The sequence below is a fragment of the Anarhichas minor genome, unplaced genomic scaffold (genome assembly GCF_050575085.1).
Source record: "Anarhichas minor isolate MPS153535 unplaced genomic scaffold, ASM5057508v1 ptg000026l, whole genome shotgun sequence".
Classification (NCBI taxonomy): domain Eukaryota; kingdom Metazoa; phylum Chordata; class Actinopteri; order Perciformes; family Anarhichadidae; genus Anarhichas; species Anarhichas minor.
In genome coordinates, this window is record NW_027466472.1 from 7,752,694 (window position 1) to 7,770,277 (window position 17,584).

The 17,584-nt window shown below is 40.8% G+C and overlaps 2 protein-coding genes across 2 annotated transcripts; one reads left to right on the forward strand and one right to left on the reverse strand.

Moving 5' to 3' along the window:
• Nucleotides 1-4,720: 4,720 nt before the first annotated feature.
• msantd4 (Myb/SANT-like DNA-binding domain containing 4 with coiled-coils) lies at nt 4,721-9,010 on the reverse strand. Its single transcript, XM_076100564.1, is given in 6 exon segments — nt 4,721-4,791; nt 5,425-6,232; nt 7,066-7,365; nt 7,481-7,576; nt 8,243-8,365; nt 8,921-9,010. Coding segments are annotated over 6 exon segments (1,488 nt in total).
• Nucleotides 9,011-10,267: 1,257 nt separating this feature from the next.
• On the forward strand, nt 10,268-17,263 carry aasdhppt (aminoadipate-semialdehyde dehydrogenase-phosphopantetheinyl transferase). The gene is made up of 7 exons (XM_076100203.1): nt 10,268-10,658; nt 10,776-10,889; nt 11,272-11,401; nt 12,691-12,812; nt 13,531-13,692; nt 15,888-15,947; nt 16,395-17,263. Exons 1-7 carry the CDS (start codon nt 10,515-10,517, stop codon nt 16,560-16,562), a joined length of 900 nt encoding a protein of 299 aa, XP_075956318.1. The 5' UTR covers nt 10,268-10,514; the 3' UTR covers nt 16,563-17,263.
• Nucleotides 17,264-17,584: the final 321 nt, after the last annotated feature.

Below are 17,584 nucleotides of genomic sequence, written 5' to 3' on the forward strand. Positions count from 1 at the left end.
TCACTCAGCATTTTGGATCGACGTCTTTTCTTTAACTTAGAACTGGTAATAAGACTGGATTAGAAGATATCAAGTTAAGTAATTCATAATGCATACGTATTATCACAGCTACATTTATTAAAGAAAGAAATGACAGCTGATGGAAATGTGGGTGTTACTCAGCTCTGTTACAGACTAATTTAGTCATCTGTTGTACGATCTTGTTGGTCAAAAGGTGTTGAACAAATAATGTTTTTGACCGGATGATGGCGCTAGATAATGAATCAGAGGATCATCCAAAGGGATGTACAAACATGAATGTGTGCACCAAATATCATGGCACGTTGTCCAATAGTTGTCAAGACATTTCATTCGAAACCACAAACGTCATCCTGAGGCTGACACTAGAGGAAAGGTCAAGGGATCACCAAAGACAGCGGCATTTGTCATCTGGGGACGATGGATGTCAGTCCAAAATGATGTGCCAATCCATTTTATAGCTGTTCAGGTATTTCCATCTGGACCAAAGTGGTGGACTGAAAATTTGTCATAAGCTTGAACATTTCCGTTGTAGTTGTGTCCATCGGTGTCTCGACAATTACAAGACAGCTATAGTGGCGGATTTAACCTTCAAATCAGAGCTCTGATCAATTACTCAGTGGCTTTGAAATATCCTCGAGAAACAGCTGAAATGTTGAGCCTCACCGGAGTTTTAATGTGTATCTCTTCTGTTTATTTGAAGCCTCACTGTGTACAGTCTCTGCTGTTGTAGACCAGCTGTTACGGGGTTAAATTCTCTGCTGCGATTTGGTCATCTGGGCTCATTTTTTCAATCCGTGGGGACCCAACACTTCTAATGCAGAGCCATCACTGACAAGTATTTCCCATTATTTCCCATCTCTTTCACACACAGAGACACGCGCATGTACACACACACACACACACACACACACATACATACTCACACACCATGCTGGGTTATTACTGACAAGTATTTCCCATTTACCCAAAGATGAAGCAAAATAACAATTTTGAGGTGGTTCCGCCAACCTTTTAACCTTGCACCCTCACGTGCGAATGCACACACACACCTTCAATCTACCTCTTTTATTGTCACTGTGAAGCGACAGCAGCCTTTTCACCTTTTCATTTCTATTGGCTCATTTCATCTCAGCCTCAGTCTTTCCCTCCCTCAACTCTGCATTACCCCCATTCTGTTCAGCCCCTCCTCATTTCTCGTCTGTTCTCCCCCTCTTTTCCTCTGCTCGTTCTCTTTATCCTCCCACCTCCTGTCATACTTCATCTATCCATTTTCCTGCATTCCTCTCTCTGGGGAATCCATCTCAAACCCTGATTTCTCATTCACGGCCCCTCTCTTACTTTTTCTTTGAGGTGTCTCTCATGATCGGATAGGAAATTGAATTCCACCAACACTGTCAGCACACACAAGCAGCTTGTGGCCATGCTGTTTTGTCCTTGTAGCTGTTGGACAGGTGGACTGCTGAGATGTGCATTTACTAAATTCCGTACACGTTTACCTTGACTGTATACAGACTTTATGTGTACAACGAATGAACACACAACATGTGACTCGAGATGGCTGGATTGCTACAAATATCATTTTCTGACTGACTGAACAATAAATCTGACTTTTATACATTTCTAATGCTATCCCAAAAGTTTGACTAAAATATGTTTGATTTAGATTAAAGAGTGAATCAAATGGAACTGATTACAAGTTGATTAAAAACCAAAGGTTTCTTTCAGTATGATTATCGTATCGAATCCCAGTGAAAACTAAATATGTGCTGCTTTGCGGCCAAGTATTCCCTCATCCTGTGATACATATATTTGTTTTTAAATGTAAACTAGGACTGTAAGTCACCTTCTAATCATCGGCAAATCTCAGAAGAAATGGTAGAGAGGCTGATAGAGAAAGAAATACCACCAATGTGAATCACGTCAAGTTTTTGAAGCTCGGTGAAAAAAAAGCAGCATTTCCCCAGGGTGCTTTTTGAAACGAGTCACAGCTTCTTAAATCCAATGCCCAATGGTCACAACAACATTACCTTACATTACACGATAACAACATTTGGGTTGTGTATTAATCTGAAAGCCTTAAATATATCTTGCGCCTCAACTCTGTGTCAGAATATACAGCTAACATTGCCTAATTTAGAGTGGCTGAAACTGAACATGCTGTACAAAGTCAACCCCGAACCTTCATGCTCTTTTTGTTCCAACTAACATTTTAGAAACAATTCAAAATTGTGTAGCCTGTGTCATTATAATGTCATTCTTTTAAACAGCTTCGCTTTCCAGTTTTGAATAACTTCACACCAATCTCAAACTCCACAAAGTTCACCAAAAATTGTTTAATACAGAAATGAGAAAAATAAAGTGTTTTTTGAACATTAAAGTATGTAAATGTTCAAGTAGAAAGCCGAAAAACCTCAGTGAAATGAAAATTGTTCATAATTCTGCAGCAAGTCTGCGACCATAAGATCATCTCTAAGGTCGACATAAACTCTTTTTAAAATCTCAAACCACCTGGGTATACTGAATGTCAGACATGCTCATAATCCATGGGCAGAGACCTTTTATCTGTAGCAAGAGATCTGTATGCTATGAGCAGCTTTTTAGTTTTTATCTTGGTCACCAGTGGAACAGTGAGCCAGAGGACCTTGAGGGCATCTCAGTCCGTGGACAATGTTTCAGTATATTCTTACAGTTTTCTCTGCTCTGCTGAGAATCCTTGATGTTTTTCTTCCATTTTAGATGTAAAGCTCTGAACTGTAATATTGTACAGCCTGATTTGAGTTTCCTAATTTGACTGAATTACCGTAATATTTAAGGTAGGACATAATAAAAGAAGATTTAAGTATTAGTTAAAAAAAAAAAAAACAGTCCCAAAGTATTAAAAAGAAATATTGTAGTATTTTATTCTCCACCTGGCATTTGCTGCCATGTCTCAGACAATCCACACAGCAGTCAGTAGTCACTGCATGCCCTCGGTGTTGAGGGAACCTTTTTCATGTAAATACGGCAGATTTTCACACCAGTTTTAAATCCAAACAGTGCTGGAGAATGGCCTTTTATATATCTTTCATCGCACAGGCAGACAACAAAATAACCCTTTTTATTTCTTTTAGAGAAAATAAACTAGTCTTTGTGATTCGATCTGCCCGCTTTGAGTTACGCCATGTGTGTGTGTAGGCGTGCATGTTCGTATAAGGATCTGTAGAAGCACAGGTGATTTAAGAGTTTAAAAGAGCTCTCTTACCAGCTTTATTGTCTCTGTTCAATTCTAATTGTATGCCTTCCTTCTGCAGTAAAGAGGTTTCATACCACTATGACACAAATACTATAAGCAATTTAAATGTGAAATGCAAAAAAAAAAAAAAATGAACAAGTGTCACTGGGTTACATCATTGTACCGAAATCCTCCAAAAAGTTGACTCTTTAGAGATGCAGGGTTTGTGAAGCACATGTGTGCTCTCAAAGTGATTTCAAACGCTTGTCTCTTCTTATTAGCCTGCATTGATCCAAGGATCCCCCAATTGGCTTCCTGAGGAGCATAAATACAGAGGAGACAAATGTTTCTTTTCTAATTATCTTCTCATTCTCTTTTACCATTATTCTTCAAAGGCAATGCAGAGTACATCAAGGCAAGAGCGAGACCACAGAGGCTGGCTTTCAAAAGCAGTACTTTGGGGCTTGAATGGGTAACAGATTTTATTAAACTCTGATCATTACAGATTTTGTCTGGGGGTCACATTTCTTTTCCTCAGCAAAAAAATATGAAATAATTTATCAACACAGAGGCACATGGACTTAGTAAGAAATCATTAAAAAAAACATTATAAGTACATATATTAGAAGAAAATAATAAAATGTGACCTGATATCAAGTTGCTTGAACAGACAAACATTAAAAAGGGGTTATTCTTTACAAAACAACCAAATGGGATAGTGGGTTTGATGTGTTGTACAACAGTACCTTCAGTACACACTAGCAACATATAGTTTCCAGCAGCCAGTAACACTTCACAGTATATTCGTAGCACAACAAAACTGGAGAAAACACAGCATTCAAAAAGAAAATATCATATACATTTTTCTAGCATGCACACCATAACTTCCAGTACCTGCCCATCGCAGATGTTCAGGCTCTTCTCCAAGTCCACAAATCTTAATGACAAAAACAGCACATCTTAACAGACCTTTTTTTGACAGCAGACATTCTGGCATGTCACAAAAGGAAGAGTAACGGGTGTAAATAATAATCAAATTAATGATGGCTGGATTCCATTCAAGGTGCTTCAGTTTCAGGGTCCTGGTATTGCAGCCTGCTCTCACCAAATGCCGTATGAATGACTCGACAATTAGTCATGTTAGATCATTTAGTGTGCAATAAGAACGCCTTTATGTTTTTCTGCCATTCGTTCGCCATGTAGTCTGTACTGACTGCAAAGTCAATGTGTCCGCTAAACAACGATTGTTTACGTACGTATTGTACTTGGTAGATGTAGTTTTTTTTTCAGCCCAACAAGCTGAGCGTTTTCTTAAACCTAAGTGAGACACATGGAAAGCCGTTCCACAAAATGAACCTTATAGTGTATAAATGCCACACGAAAAGTGCTGCATAAATGACATGCAAAAAGACAAAATGCGTACTAGTGACGTGCAGAAATGTTGTATACACCTTCCCATGAGATTGGGTTGGGTATTGTGTCACACTTTCACACTGTCATGACTGAACAGTCATTGTAAATGTTATTAGTAACCCCTGTGCAGGCGGCAAACTCCGGTTCTGCCGAATGGAGCCAATGAGTCACACATTTTTAACACAAGCACTTGACAGCAAAACATAAATACCATACAAATCTCTCTGTACAAGTAACAATACTGTGCTTTTGTTTTTGAATGTTGGAAGCTGACTTATACAAACAAAAACCCATGCAGTAGAAAAAATTGGCACGGATTTGGTGCATGAATGCAGAGTAAGACTCCATGATTCCATTCTTTCATATAGAACATTATAAAACCACAAAGGTAAGGATGCTTTGCATTGATATCCCAGCATTTCATGTTTAATACTGCACGTTTTGTGCATTAGTGTATTTGGATGAGGTGCTAAACATTTCATAAATCAAACATGTTCAAGGCTAACCAGCCAAACAAAGCCTAGATTTTATCATCATGGCATCTTTTCTGTCCTAGCACCCATTTTATGAAGGCATCATAAGGCACTGCTTTATCATGTTGGTCATAAATATGCCAGCCCTCTCTCTCAGTCTTCTCCTTGGCCAGATTTCAAGTCAGGAATGATCATTTAAGTGCCTCACACCATTTTTAAGGATGTGTGTGTGTGTGTGAGGAACTTGATAAAGGAACAGCTGCTCGTGCAATTCACATTCTGGGTTGTTTTCAGTATTAGACGTACCCCTGAATCTGGTAAAAAATCTAATCTCCCCCTCTCCCTCTCTCTCTCAGTGGCCCTGATGATCTTTGTGCAGCTGCATTCTCTCTTTCTCCACTTGGAGGCGTTCTCTCTCAATCTGCAGTCTGCCTGCCTCAAATTTAAAAAACTGCAGCCTCTCTTTCTCCAGCTGTAGTCTCTCCTTCTCTAGTTTTATCCTTTCTGTCTCCAGATCCACCATGGGCTTCCAGGCGGCTTTACTTTTTCTATCTCTCTCCCTCTGTCCATCATGAGTGGAAGATAAAGAAGACGTGGAGGATGAAGGCAGGCCTTGCTGTGGCGGCAGGTAAAAGGAGGAGTCGACCTGCTCTGATTGGCTGATGAGCAGAAGCCTCAGCCTTTCCCTTTCCACCTGTAACCTCTCTCTCTCCAGCTGCAGCCTTTCCCTCTCTACCTCCATCTGACGAAGCCGCTCCTTCTCCACCACCAGTCGCTCTTTCTCCACTGCCAGGCGTTCAGTTTCCACAACCAGGCGATGTTTTTCCAGCTCCAATCGCTGTTTCTCAACAGCAACCAGAAACCCCGACCCCATGTTTTCATGATTGGTTAGTCCACCCAGAGCATGGGCCGGCGTCCCCATCAGGCCACCCGCGAGTGGAAGGCCTCTGTTGGTAGTCGAGGTCGGAGCCTTTGAGGAGCTGAGCATGTCCAAGTCGTTGTGGGAGTAAACATCACCAACATGCCCCTCACCACGAGACTCAATGTCACTGAGGAGGGAGGGAATATCATCTTCATCTAATTCCCCATCTCCCATTTCGCCATCACCATCCAGCTAGAAGGAGAGAGGGAGATTCTTAAAGGGGCACTCCACTAGTTTCACACATGGTTTGCAAGTTTTCTTTGGAATTTGACCCACAGAGACAAAAGAATCAAGAGTCTATGCTTCTGCTGCTTTGATTTCCTTTTTCTGTATAAAGAATGTTTGGCAGTTTTTAAATGAATGTCACTGAATACAGATGAGACTCAACACTATTACCCCTTTTACTACTGCAGATTGTCTGGCTGATATTATGAAGAATTTTAACAGACTAGATATAGGTTAATTACACTGTTAAGAGACAGAGCGGGACATTTTTTAGAGAATGATTGTGGATGATTGTAATACCACAGTTTGAACAGATGATGATTATATCTGCGAACACATCTAAATGCAATTGCAAAAGAAAGTAACATTTACATGTCATGTTCGAATAAATCCCAATTAATTAACACATCCCTTAATTTAATTTGATCTTTACCTTGTGGACCTACATGAGCCCAATCAAAAAGACGGCTTAACGAGAGCCACTTGAGCTACAGAATGTGCTGGCATCATCACTGTGCCGTGTTTAACATAACTACCTCTGCTAATAAGGATATTAATTAAGCTAATGAACACATTAAAAACTACTTGCATCTCAAATTCTCTATCACACTCAATATGCAACTTGTCTTAACGTGAACACTGTTAATGTGAGCTCTCTATCAAAAAGCATGAAGGTGTTTGAGGAAATCATTTTGTCCTCATTTACATGCTAATTGAATTAATGGACTCTAAGGTTTAATTAGAATATCTAATCTATAGTTATCGTACACGCACAGGCACGACTGAGTTTTGTTTCTTACTCGGTATTCACTGACATCGTCCTCCATCTTCACACCCAGCGGTGCCATCATGGCCTGCCCATTCGGTTCCCCGAGTGATGCCAGCTCCGGCCAGTCACAGTGACAGTCCTTCGAGAGACATGAGAGGTCAAGCAGCTGGTCACACCCAGATCCCAGAGAAGCTGCCTCGTGCTCAGGGGAGAACTGATCGTACTCAGTCTTCAGGGCCACAGAGGAGGAGGAGGAGGAGGAGAGAGAGAGCTCAGCCCGAAGCTGTTTTCTCTTCACCAGTGAACGCCAGTCCAGGTATCGACGCTTCACCTGAACAGGAGATTAGGAAGGAAAGGTACTGGTGTTTAATAGGTTATATACTGTGTACATGTATACACATATATATAAATATAAAAGTATGATTCAAACATAGAAATAAACACACCTCAGCAGCAGTGCGTAGCTCTCCCTCCCCCAGGGAATTAACACCTTGAGCCACTTCCTCCCATGCCTGTCTCTTCAACTCATTAATGGCTGTGTTCTGTTCACCCGCAAAGAGAAGAGACGCAAAACAGACAATTGTATTGTTTTATTCTAACAATTGTAACATGGCTTTTGTGAAGTTCCTGTCAAAATAACAGAGCTGTCAGTTTTACAAAAAAAAAAGGCTGACACGTCTGTAAAACAAAATGCTCCACTATAGTACAGCCAGAGGATGATTTTATCCTTTTATCATTCTAGATATTTGACATTTTTCTCCACAAATACATAAAATAAAACATTTTTGACAAGGATCCCGTAAATTGGTTTGGAAAAATGAAATGTGTCAGTGCTCTCTGGTGGTGATAATAGAAATACTTCTAAATCATTTCAAATATATTTTGGCCTTTCTGCACTGCACTCATTTTACGTAGCAGCTGACCTATACAGGACCCGGTTGGTTGGTCTAGGTTTACTCTTTATCTGACTCATAATTGTATATTTGAGTTGTGGCTTGCTGTTTGGATGAGCATGTCTGTTAATTGTGTCAAAGACAAAGTTTTTTGTCAGTAATTATATAAATGACATTAAACAACTGGTTTGAAAGCTATTTTCTCATATTTAACAAGAGGTTACAAACGACTTAAAAGAAGTTGCTACTGTATAAGTGATAATTGGTTTGTGCTGCGGTTGATCTGTCCAAGAGAAGAGAAGAAGAAATCTATACCTGCTGTCTGGAGAACAACACGTCCGTCCTCTTGTGGATTTCCCTGATGAGTGTCTGTGTTTCTCTCACACTGTAGTTGCTCTTCCTCTTCCTCTTCAGATGCTTCGCCTGCAGGAAATCCAGCTTGGCAGCAAGAAAGGGGACAGAAACCCCAGAGACAGAGAGAGAAAAAGAGACAAGGAGAGACAACTAGGGGAGGGAAGCAAGAAGACAAGGGGAAGAGAGCGGTGTAGGTATGGAGGGAGCAATAGAAGAAGAAAAAAATTAGTTAGAAAAGGAAGGGTGAATGGAAACAGGTGTACAAAGAATGATAGATCACAGGTCAGAGTAAAGGGGGGATGTTATTTGTAAAGGTTAGTCCATGTCTAGGAGTGTAGCTTTCCTTCAAAATCACAGTGGTTTTCAATATGGAGGAATCCCTCAGTGGCTTCAGTATTCCTTGTGAAGTTCTCCACCTGGGAGACTGATCCCAGCTGTTACACTAGATACTGGCTCTGTGTAATGGCATGTGAGAGAGAAGTGTGTGAAGTTGCAGAGGTCACACCTGGTTGGCTGAAGGATTAAATCATCAAAAGTCTCCTTTTTTCCCAGTGGAGGGTTCACGTTTGCCTTGATGTAGCTAATTCCACAGAATATTAAGACTTGCAGCGTGTTCCACCTTTATTCCCTGATCTGTACTGCTGCCAGTTGATTGTACGCAGGTAGAGAAGCATCACAGGCTGAAAGGACTCTGCAGTCTTCCTGTATGCAAATCAGAGAGTAGTTCATATTGTTGAATAAAAAAGACCTCTCAAGATATTAAAGAAATAGGATTACAATATGAAATATAACAAGGGCGTAATATACTACAACATCAATATTAAGTGCAATAAGTTATTCTCTCACTTTCTTTTGATGAAAAATGCAGACATGTTTGTTATTTGTCTCTTGAATTGGAAAGACCATAAAAGGTATTTTTTAATAAATCGTAAGGGAATAATCTTTTAAGATATTTTATCATGTTACATTTTTAGTAAGGCCTCTTTCATTGACTGATTTCCTGTCAATATGAAGAAATGCAGTATTTCATTGTCGCCAATGAAATACTGCTGATGGTTCAATTTTTTCTGCAACACATTAACACACATTGTTGTGCGATGTTTACATATTCTATTAGGCTACTATAAGCAGACAATATCGACCACATAGGCTTACGTTACTAAAATATTAAAATCACAAGTGTAGCCTTGGGAGGTTTATTGTAAGTATATTTGAGATGTCGTTTCTTCTGTTAGTCTACGCGTAGACAGAATACATACAAGCAGTATGTGTTTCAGGTAATGCCCTCTTGTATCTACAATATATTTCGAGTTAAAAATAACGTTGTTTTTTTAGGAACGGTACGCTATGAGACTGTGTTCTTCGAACCAAACGAGTTTCATCATCATTAACAGAAATGTAACGAAATCGTGTGTGTTGCCGGTCCAACCACCACCTCCAATTAAACATTATCTTTCATATATTGTGAAGACAACTCACCTTACACACACAGATGTACCGCAATCAAAACAACATCGTGGAGGTACAATTTAATGGTGCTTTCAGGTACGATTTGCAAATTTAATTTCCTAATATTGAATCAGTAAATAGGACGGTATAAGTGGAAATTGGATAGAAAAATTTGGAAAGGCAAAATAAAACCTTGCATTAAAAGCCTTTTTTCCTTTTTTTTTATGCAGCACAGCGTTATTTTCACAATTATGTTGCAGAATAGATATTTAATTGATTTTCAAGGATGAGCCCTAGCTGAGAGGTGTTTTTTTAAGTAGGAAGATTGAGATACACCAGCTTTACAGTCAATATGCTTCAGATTATCCCATATCTCTCTTTGGCATCAAAAACTGTCATATTCATTGATACCACAAGACGTTTCTTTCGTTTTTACAACATTCCCGAGAGCACGCGAAGGTATCGTTAGTTGTGTACCGTTTCGATCGCTCCTATTGGTCAATTCTCCACCGCGCCCACTTATGACGACATAGATATCTCGCCTCGGCTCTTCCGGGTTGCTCGGCATGCTCACCGCTGTCAGACACAAAACGTGTGACGTTAGTAGTTTTAATAGTTGTCCCCAGTTATGCACTGCACACGGGGCACCACTGTGCAAGTGGTAAAGCATCAGATGTAACGTTCACAGAGTGTTGTTGTCAGTCAAACCTTACGTGCTAACGCGCTATGCTAACGTTAGCTCACTAACAACTAGTTGTGGAAGAGTCCAGACGGAGGTGAGGAGATGGGCTCTGTTCGCTGGGCTTTTCGCTGCGGGTCGTGGACACCGACCAGGTCTGACTGGCTGTTTGCTGCTCGTTGCATTCAGCGGGAGGAGAAAGACAGAATCGGACAGTTTGTGTTTGCTAAGGATGCCAAGTCAGCCATGGTGAGTCTGACTGTAAAAACGTTTGTTTTTGCAACCAACTTGGATCCCTTCCCACTTGTCAAATCCAGTTATCCCTGTGTAATACACTCGCTGTGTGTCCCTGTGTTACCTCGTCAGGCTGGCAGGTTGTTGCTGAGGAAATGTGTGTATGAGAGGATGGGGATCCCCTGGTCAGAGATCAGACTGGAGCGATCCCCCAGAGGGAAACCTTACCTGGCAGCACCACTGAAGGTTCATACCATTATTATTTTTATCTGAAGTGTCTCCATAAAGAATAAGAAATAAAGTTCTGTGGGTTTGAACAAAGTTCGGATGCACAGCATGAGTTTAACTAGCTTGCCCCCTAAACTAGCGGAATAAGACTCTCATAGTATTTTAGATGATGAGTCACCAGAACAGACACTTTGCTCAGGTGGATGTGTGCACATTATTACATGCTGCACAGTATGAATATAATTACTTTAGATGTAACTTGGGCACTGGTAATTGTTTTCTTTCCCCCCACTTTAAAAGCTTTTAGAAGATGTTAAAGTAGTTCTCTGATTGACGTGTTTTTTGTCATGATTGAAAATATCTAGAATTTGAATACTGTCTTGCTGTTGTTGGCATCCAGGTCAGTCCAGATTCAGGTCCTGAACCCCCGGCCTGGAGTTTCAACGTGTCCCACCAGGGGGACTATGCGGTGCTTGCTGCAGAGCAGGGGGTGCAGGTGGGGGTGGATATCATGAAGACCACCATGCCAGGTAAATGCTGAGGGTAACAGTTTAAGCAGCATTAACAATATCAACAGATATGTGCACATACATTGATATCTGAAGAGAAAAAAAACAAAAGACAATGAATGATTGTCTCAGCAGCCCACTGCTCCCACTAAGCTAGGGATGGGTTAAATGCAGAAGTTACATTTCATGTATGTGTATCTGTATATGACGACTCTAATACAATCTCTATTCCTCACTAACATGACAGATTATATCAGATATAAATGAAACCACACAGTTAGTTGCATATAACACTATATATTATTGTAAATCAGATTCAATTCGGCATAAGTTGCAGTGAACAAAAAAGCTGTGAGGCTCCCGCTGTACTCCGGCACAATAAACAACTAAACATTCACAAATTATAACTGAAACCCCGTGTCCCATCAGTCCCAACGTTCCTTAATTCAACCCAAAACAAAATCAATAACGGGTGGAAGCGTGGCGAGATGCTGCTGTTCCGAAATCCATAGAAGACACGCTATCTCACCACAGTCTGTTTAGCTGCTGGGTCTTCCTTGTAGTAGTCCAGTGAAGGTTTCCTGCTTTATAATCTACAAAGGTTCATTCGGATCCTTTGCTGAGCAGTCGCCGGAAAATCCTACTCTTTCGAGCCCACTAAACGCCGACTGCTTCCCCTGTCTGCCTGCTCCATACTCACATCTTATACAAGCGAGGACAAATAAAAACAATAGCAACCAAAAAAAGACCCTGTATGATAACCGACGTTAACATAGCAGGCCGCTGATAACATTTATAAGTGCAGACAAATCTGTATTAAGATCAGCTGATGTCTTAAAAGCTAGGCAGAAATGGAAATGCTTTTGTATTTTCCAACTTGACCACAAGAGGCCACTGTTGCCTTGTTGCCTTGTGTATGTAAAGTGTGTGTGTGTGTGTGTGTGTGTGTGTGTGTGTGTGTGTGTGTGTGTGTGTGTGTGTGTGTGTGTGTGTGTGTGTGTGTGTGTGTGTGTGTGTGTGTGTGTGTGTGTGTGTGTGTGTGTGTGTGTGTGTGTGTGTGTGTGTGTGTGACAGTGTGTGTGACAGTGTGTGTCACAGTGTCACATCGCTTGTGTTCAGACATATTTCAGAGAGAGGAAACAGTCCACACTAATCTCAAAACCTGAGTATGTTTGAATAACCCTGCCTTCTTTGTCTGTCCCTTCTGTCTGTGTCTCCATCCTTCTTCCTCTCTCTCCTCTTCCCTTTCTTTGGCCCTCACACTTTTTTTCCTCCCTTTCTCCTTCCTTCCCTCCTTATTTCCCCTCCAGGTAGCAGCTCCGTGCCAGAGTTTTTCCGCATCATGACTCGTCAGTTTACCGCGTACGAGTGGAGCGTCATCCAATCGGGCGGCTTGGAGCACCAGCAGCTTGCCGCGTTCTACCGCCACTGGGTAACCACGGCAACCGTACTACCCTGTTGTCACTGTGTGTGTGTGTGTGTGTGTGTGTGTGTGTGGAACATAGAAAGAAATGACATTGACAATATCCTTTGAGACACATATTTGCACATACGTGTGTGAACTCATACATGTGTGAATGTGCCTCCTCATTTTTCTCCTTTTCTCACATTTTGTCCTTCTCTATCTCTACATTTCATCCTCACAGTCTCACACAATGGTCCTTCCTTTCTTTCTTCCTTTCTTTCCCCTTTCTCAGTTTTTGACACACACACACACACAGATGGACAGCAACAGCACAACGGTGGTGCTAAGTATAAAGATGTGGTGAGATTGAGAGGGTGGCACAGAGACGTCAGGCTCTGATATCATCACCACGCTGTTGACTAATGGCAGAGTTCGACGGTTGCCATAGCGATTAGCCTTGTAATACTGTTATTGTGGCTCATTGGCTACCGGGCAGGGTTGGTTTTGGCTGGACACACACAAACACACAGTCACTCTTTTGCATAGATTCCCATCTGTTGTGATTTGAAGTTATTGTGCTACTGAGTCAAAATATACCACACACACAGACACACACACACACACACAAAGAAGCACACCAGACGGACCATCTCTGCCTTGTCAGGCATACAAATGTATTTGTCCTTATGTGCTGGTGATCATTCTCTGCATGTAACTGATTGAGTTTCCTTCCTTTTCCACCAAGGCCTTGAAGGAGAGCTTCATCAAAGCCATCGGCACGGGTCTGGGCTTCAACCTGCAGAGGGTGGAGTTCCACCTGTCCTCTGAACCGCTCACACACAAACATGCACTGCGCCAGACCAAGATGCATCTGGACGAGGAAGAAGACGACGACTGGGTATTCGAAGTAAGTCTGTTCGAAGACGGGTGTGAAGAGTAAAGGGGACACAATAGAAAAATCATCTGTTGTCATTTATTTCCCATTTTATTTCCTCTTATCTGCTCTTCTTCTCTCCTCACCTTCATTCCTCATCCTCTTTGCATTTCCCTTGATGTTGTCTCCTTTATTTCCTCCCTTCCCTTACCTTCTCTCTTTATTTTACTGTTCCCCCTCTCCTCTCTCCCCCCCCGATGTATTTTTCCTCTCTATTCCCCCTCCCCTCCCCTCCTCTTCCTCTTTTCTCCATGCCCAGTGGCAGGTGGATTAACAAGTGACTGCTAAAAGGTTACCACTGGTTTAAAAAGCCAGATGTTACGTCTCCTCTCCTTTCTCCATCTCTCTAGAGGTCACGGAGGCTTAATGCTGTTTTAGTGTCCATGTTTTCACACCGGGGACTAAAAGCTCACTTCTGTAGATTGCAGGGCATGCACATGTCCGCTCTTTAACTATAGACTGTAGGGCAAAGTGAAGTGCAAAGTATGAAGAGCTGCAAGTCGAAGAAAGAATCAGTGAAGCATAGAGAGAGAGAAGTGGATGTTAATATTTTGTTATAAATGTGCACTTTGTCCTTTACAGCTGGTTTATTCCATATTTGTTTAATATGACTTTTGGTTCGAATGGCCGTCAAGTACATCATCAGCATCGTAACAGATCCATGTTAATACCTACATACATAAATAAGGCCAAATTAGCTCATTTTAGCTCAAACAGTTCGTACATTTATTAACATTGTCTGGCTCAAGGGCCGCCAACTTCTTCTGGTTCTGGTTAAAGGATGAGCAACTCAGCCAGAGTTTCTCTTTGCTTTGTTTACTTAGCCGGTCCAGGTGTGTGTGTGTGTGTGTGTGTGTGTGTGTGTGTGTGTGTGTGTGTGTGTGTGTGTGTGTGTGTGTGTGTGTGTGTGTGTGTGTGTGTGTGTGTGTGTGTGTGTGTGTGTGTGTGTGTGTGTGTGTGTGTGTGTGTGTGTGTGTGTGTGTGTGTGTGTTCCACTGGGGGGTTGCAAAATACAATCTCTTACATTAGATGCTTAATCCTGTGAAGTGTAATTACACAAAGGCATGTGCTTCATAATGTGCTGTTGACCTTGTGTTCTCTGTCTCACTGTCGGCTGATTCGCTAGATCAGAGAGCAACTATGAGATTTATTATTTCCTGCTGACCTCAGGTGATGTCACCCCTGCAGCCTTTACACAGGAACTGAGGGACATAATAGCACACATTGAAGGCAGACTATAACATAATCTGAAACAGCAAAATTACAACAGTTTCACATTTAAATACAGTTCCTTCTGACGTTTCTCTCCCTATCATTGTTCTTTGAGCTTCTGTCTACGTTCCCTTACTCTCTTCCATTTTCTAACTAAACCCGCACTACTCACCACCACCTGCTACTCCCACGGATACACACTCAGCTTTTGGCCTTTAATGTCCAAGTGTATTTCTTCCAGCTACAAAGGCAATTGCATTTGGAGTAGAAGTTATAGAGTTTACACAAATTCTAAACAGAAAATATGTTTTTACCATTTTAAAGGCTCAGTAAGTTGGGTATATATATATATATATATATATATATATATATATATATATATACTATATATATACTATATATATATATATATATATATATATTATATATATACTATATATATATATATATATATATATACTATATATATATAGTGTGTGTCGTTTGAAATGTGAGTTGCAATAACATGAAGCATGTTTTCTGTTCAATTAAATCATTTTACATAAGCAAGGTGGGTAGACTCGTGCAGTGGAATGGATTCATCTTAAAGCTAAGCATTGACATGTTTCAGTGAATTCATGTGTGCTTGATGTTTCCTGGTATCAAAGGAATCTCTTAGTGCTTGTGACTGTGTGACCTCTAAACGCAGCAGTTATCTGACTGAAACTTTGCTCACCATCCTTAGAAATCATGCAAACAGATACTAGATATTCACATGCATGTATTCAATACTTGTAGATGCATGCGGTGTGGATGTCGGTATGAGCGGGTCTGATAAGGTTGCACATATGCATTCTATGTCATGTGGTATTTGAATGAGTGTAGAGTTTGTTTTTTTTATCATATTATGCAGGCTATACTGTATATGTGCATGTGCTGATGCGTGTGCTGATACATGTGTGTGTGTGTTTCTGCAGGAGAGCTTGCTGGATACTGATCATCATGTTGCTGTAGCACTCGGACCAGCAGACAATGCAGTAAGAACACATAACATTTACAGGCTGCTCTCATTCAGAAGGATTTTTCTCAGGATGCATAATTAAATAAATATAAAAATGATTCATTTTGATGAATCAATCAGATGATGGATAGACGGTTATAAACAACAACTTTAATTGATCTGAATAAGTTTTACACTATTTATAGAATTAAAAATGGCAAACGTGTAGGTTTAATTTTCTCAAATAATGATGTACAACATTTCCCAACCTCATTAAAAAAACATATGTTAAAACATAACACATTGGTCTCTAGGAATATGCGATGTGGGAGCATTTTCAGTCATTTTACAGTCTAAATAATGAATAGATAAATGACAAAATATTCACTTAAATAACTTAAAAAAACTGAAATGAACCATTAATTGCAGCACTATTAGAGACTCTATCTCACTAATCAAAGACTCTCTTCTCTCTTACTGTCAGCGTCTTCGTCCATCTCTTCCTCCTCCCACCTCATTCACGCTGCTGTCGTTCAGAGACCTCATCGCCTCGGCCTCACCTCTGACAGAGGAAGACCCCGCCTGCTGGGACAGCTTCAAGATGAAGGCTGAAGCTCCACAGAGACAAAGAGAAACACACTCATCCAAATAACCACCTGTCTCATGCTGACACCTACACCCCCCCCCCCCCCCCCCCCCTACCCCCACCCCTTGCACAGACACACACACACACCTTTCAAAAGGGCCAAAAAACACTAAAGCTGCTTTCAACACAAGTCCAGTCAAGTCAGGTTTGTCTCTGAGGGCTTCAGAATCCATACGGCATCTGACACCTTCTATCTTTAGATCCTGATGGAAAAAAATAAACCTTCACATGCCTGATGCACACGCACAAAAACACTGTGCAGCACATCCGAACTTTAAATGTTGATCAATAGATTGATATCCTGTGAAATTGTGTAATTTCAGGGTACACGTTGTCCAAGATTCTGCACTGAGCAATTCATTATTACCCTTGTACACTTTTAAAAAAACACATTGATTGAAATAAATCTGTAAAACTGTATATAGTGTATCATAATGTAAGATAAGTAAGGCATAATTCACAGATAAATGACCATAATAAGACCATAATTACTTAATTTTAAGTCTACTCCTGATGTGGATCATAGATGCAAGGATCAAATCTAGCATTACTCCAAGTGGCAACGTCAAAGTGTTGGTGTTCACTTGATGTTGCTCTTAACGAACAAATGTCTCCTCTCAAGGTCTTTTATTCTCTTCTCTCTTTCCTCCAGCAGTTATTGTGACTTCAATGCAGAGCAACTTATAAAGTATCCAATAACTACTGCACGTTGTGTTGGCCATTTGTCATCTTTTCCTTGTGGTGATTTTGCATTAGTTTGCCATACTGGGTTTCTGAAAGACTTTCTTTGTAACCATATCCTTGTGAGTCGTGTGTCTTTCTACACTTCCTCTGTATAACAAAATATATCTGCCTCTCTTGCATTTATTTTCTCCTTCCTTTCTTCCTCCTTATCTTATCTCTTCAGGACAGCTCGTAGATGTAGTCCGTCTGCATGTTTACCTTCTTTCTGCATCGCCTTACTTTAATCGCAACATATAATCACAAGCCTTCTCTCCTGCACACCTAGAAGGAATTGACACGTTCGA

Excerpts from the sequence above, each read along its gene's own strand:
- aasdhppt (XM_076100203.1), top strand. The coding sequence starts at position 10,515 with ATGGGCTCTGTTCGCTGGGCTTTTCGCTGCGGGTCGTGGACACCGACC. Across the intron at positions 10,659-10,775 it reads AGGATGCCAAGTCAGCCATG|GCTGGCAGGTTGTTGCTGAG; the intron begins GTGAGTCTGACT and ends TTACCTCGTCAG. Across the intron at positions 10,890-11,271 it reads ACCTGGCAGCACCACTGAAG|GTCAGTCCAGATTCAGGTCC; the intron begins GTTCATACCATT and ends GTTGGCATCCAG.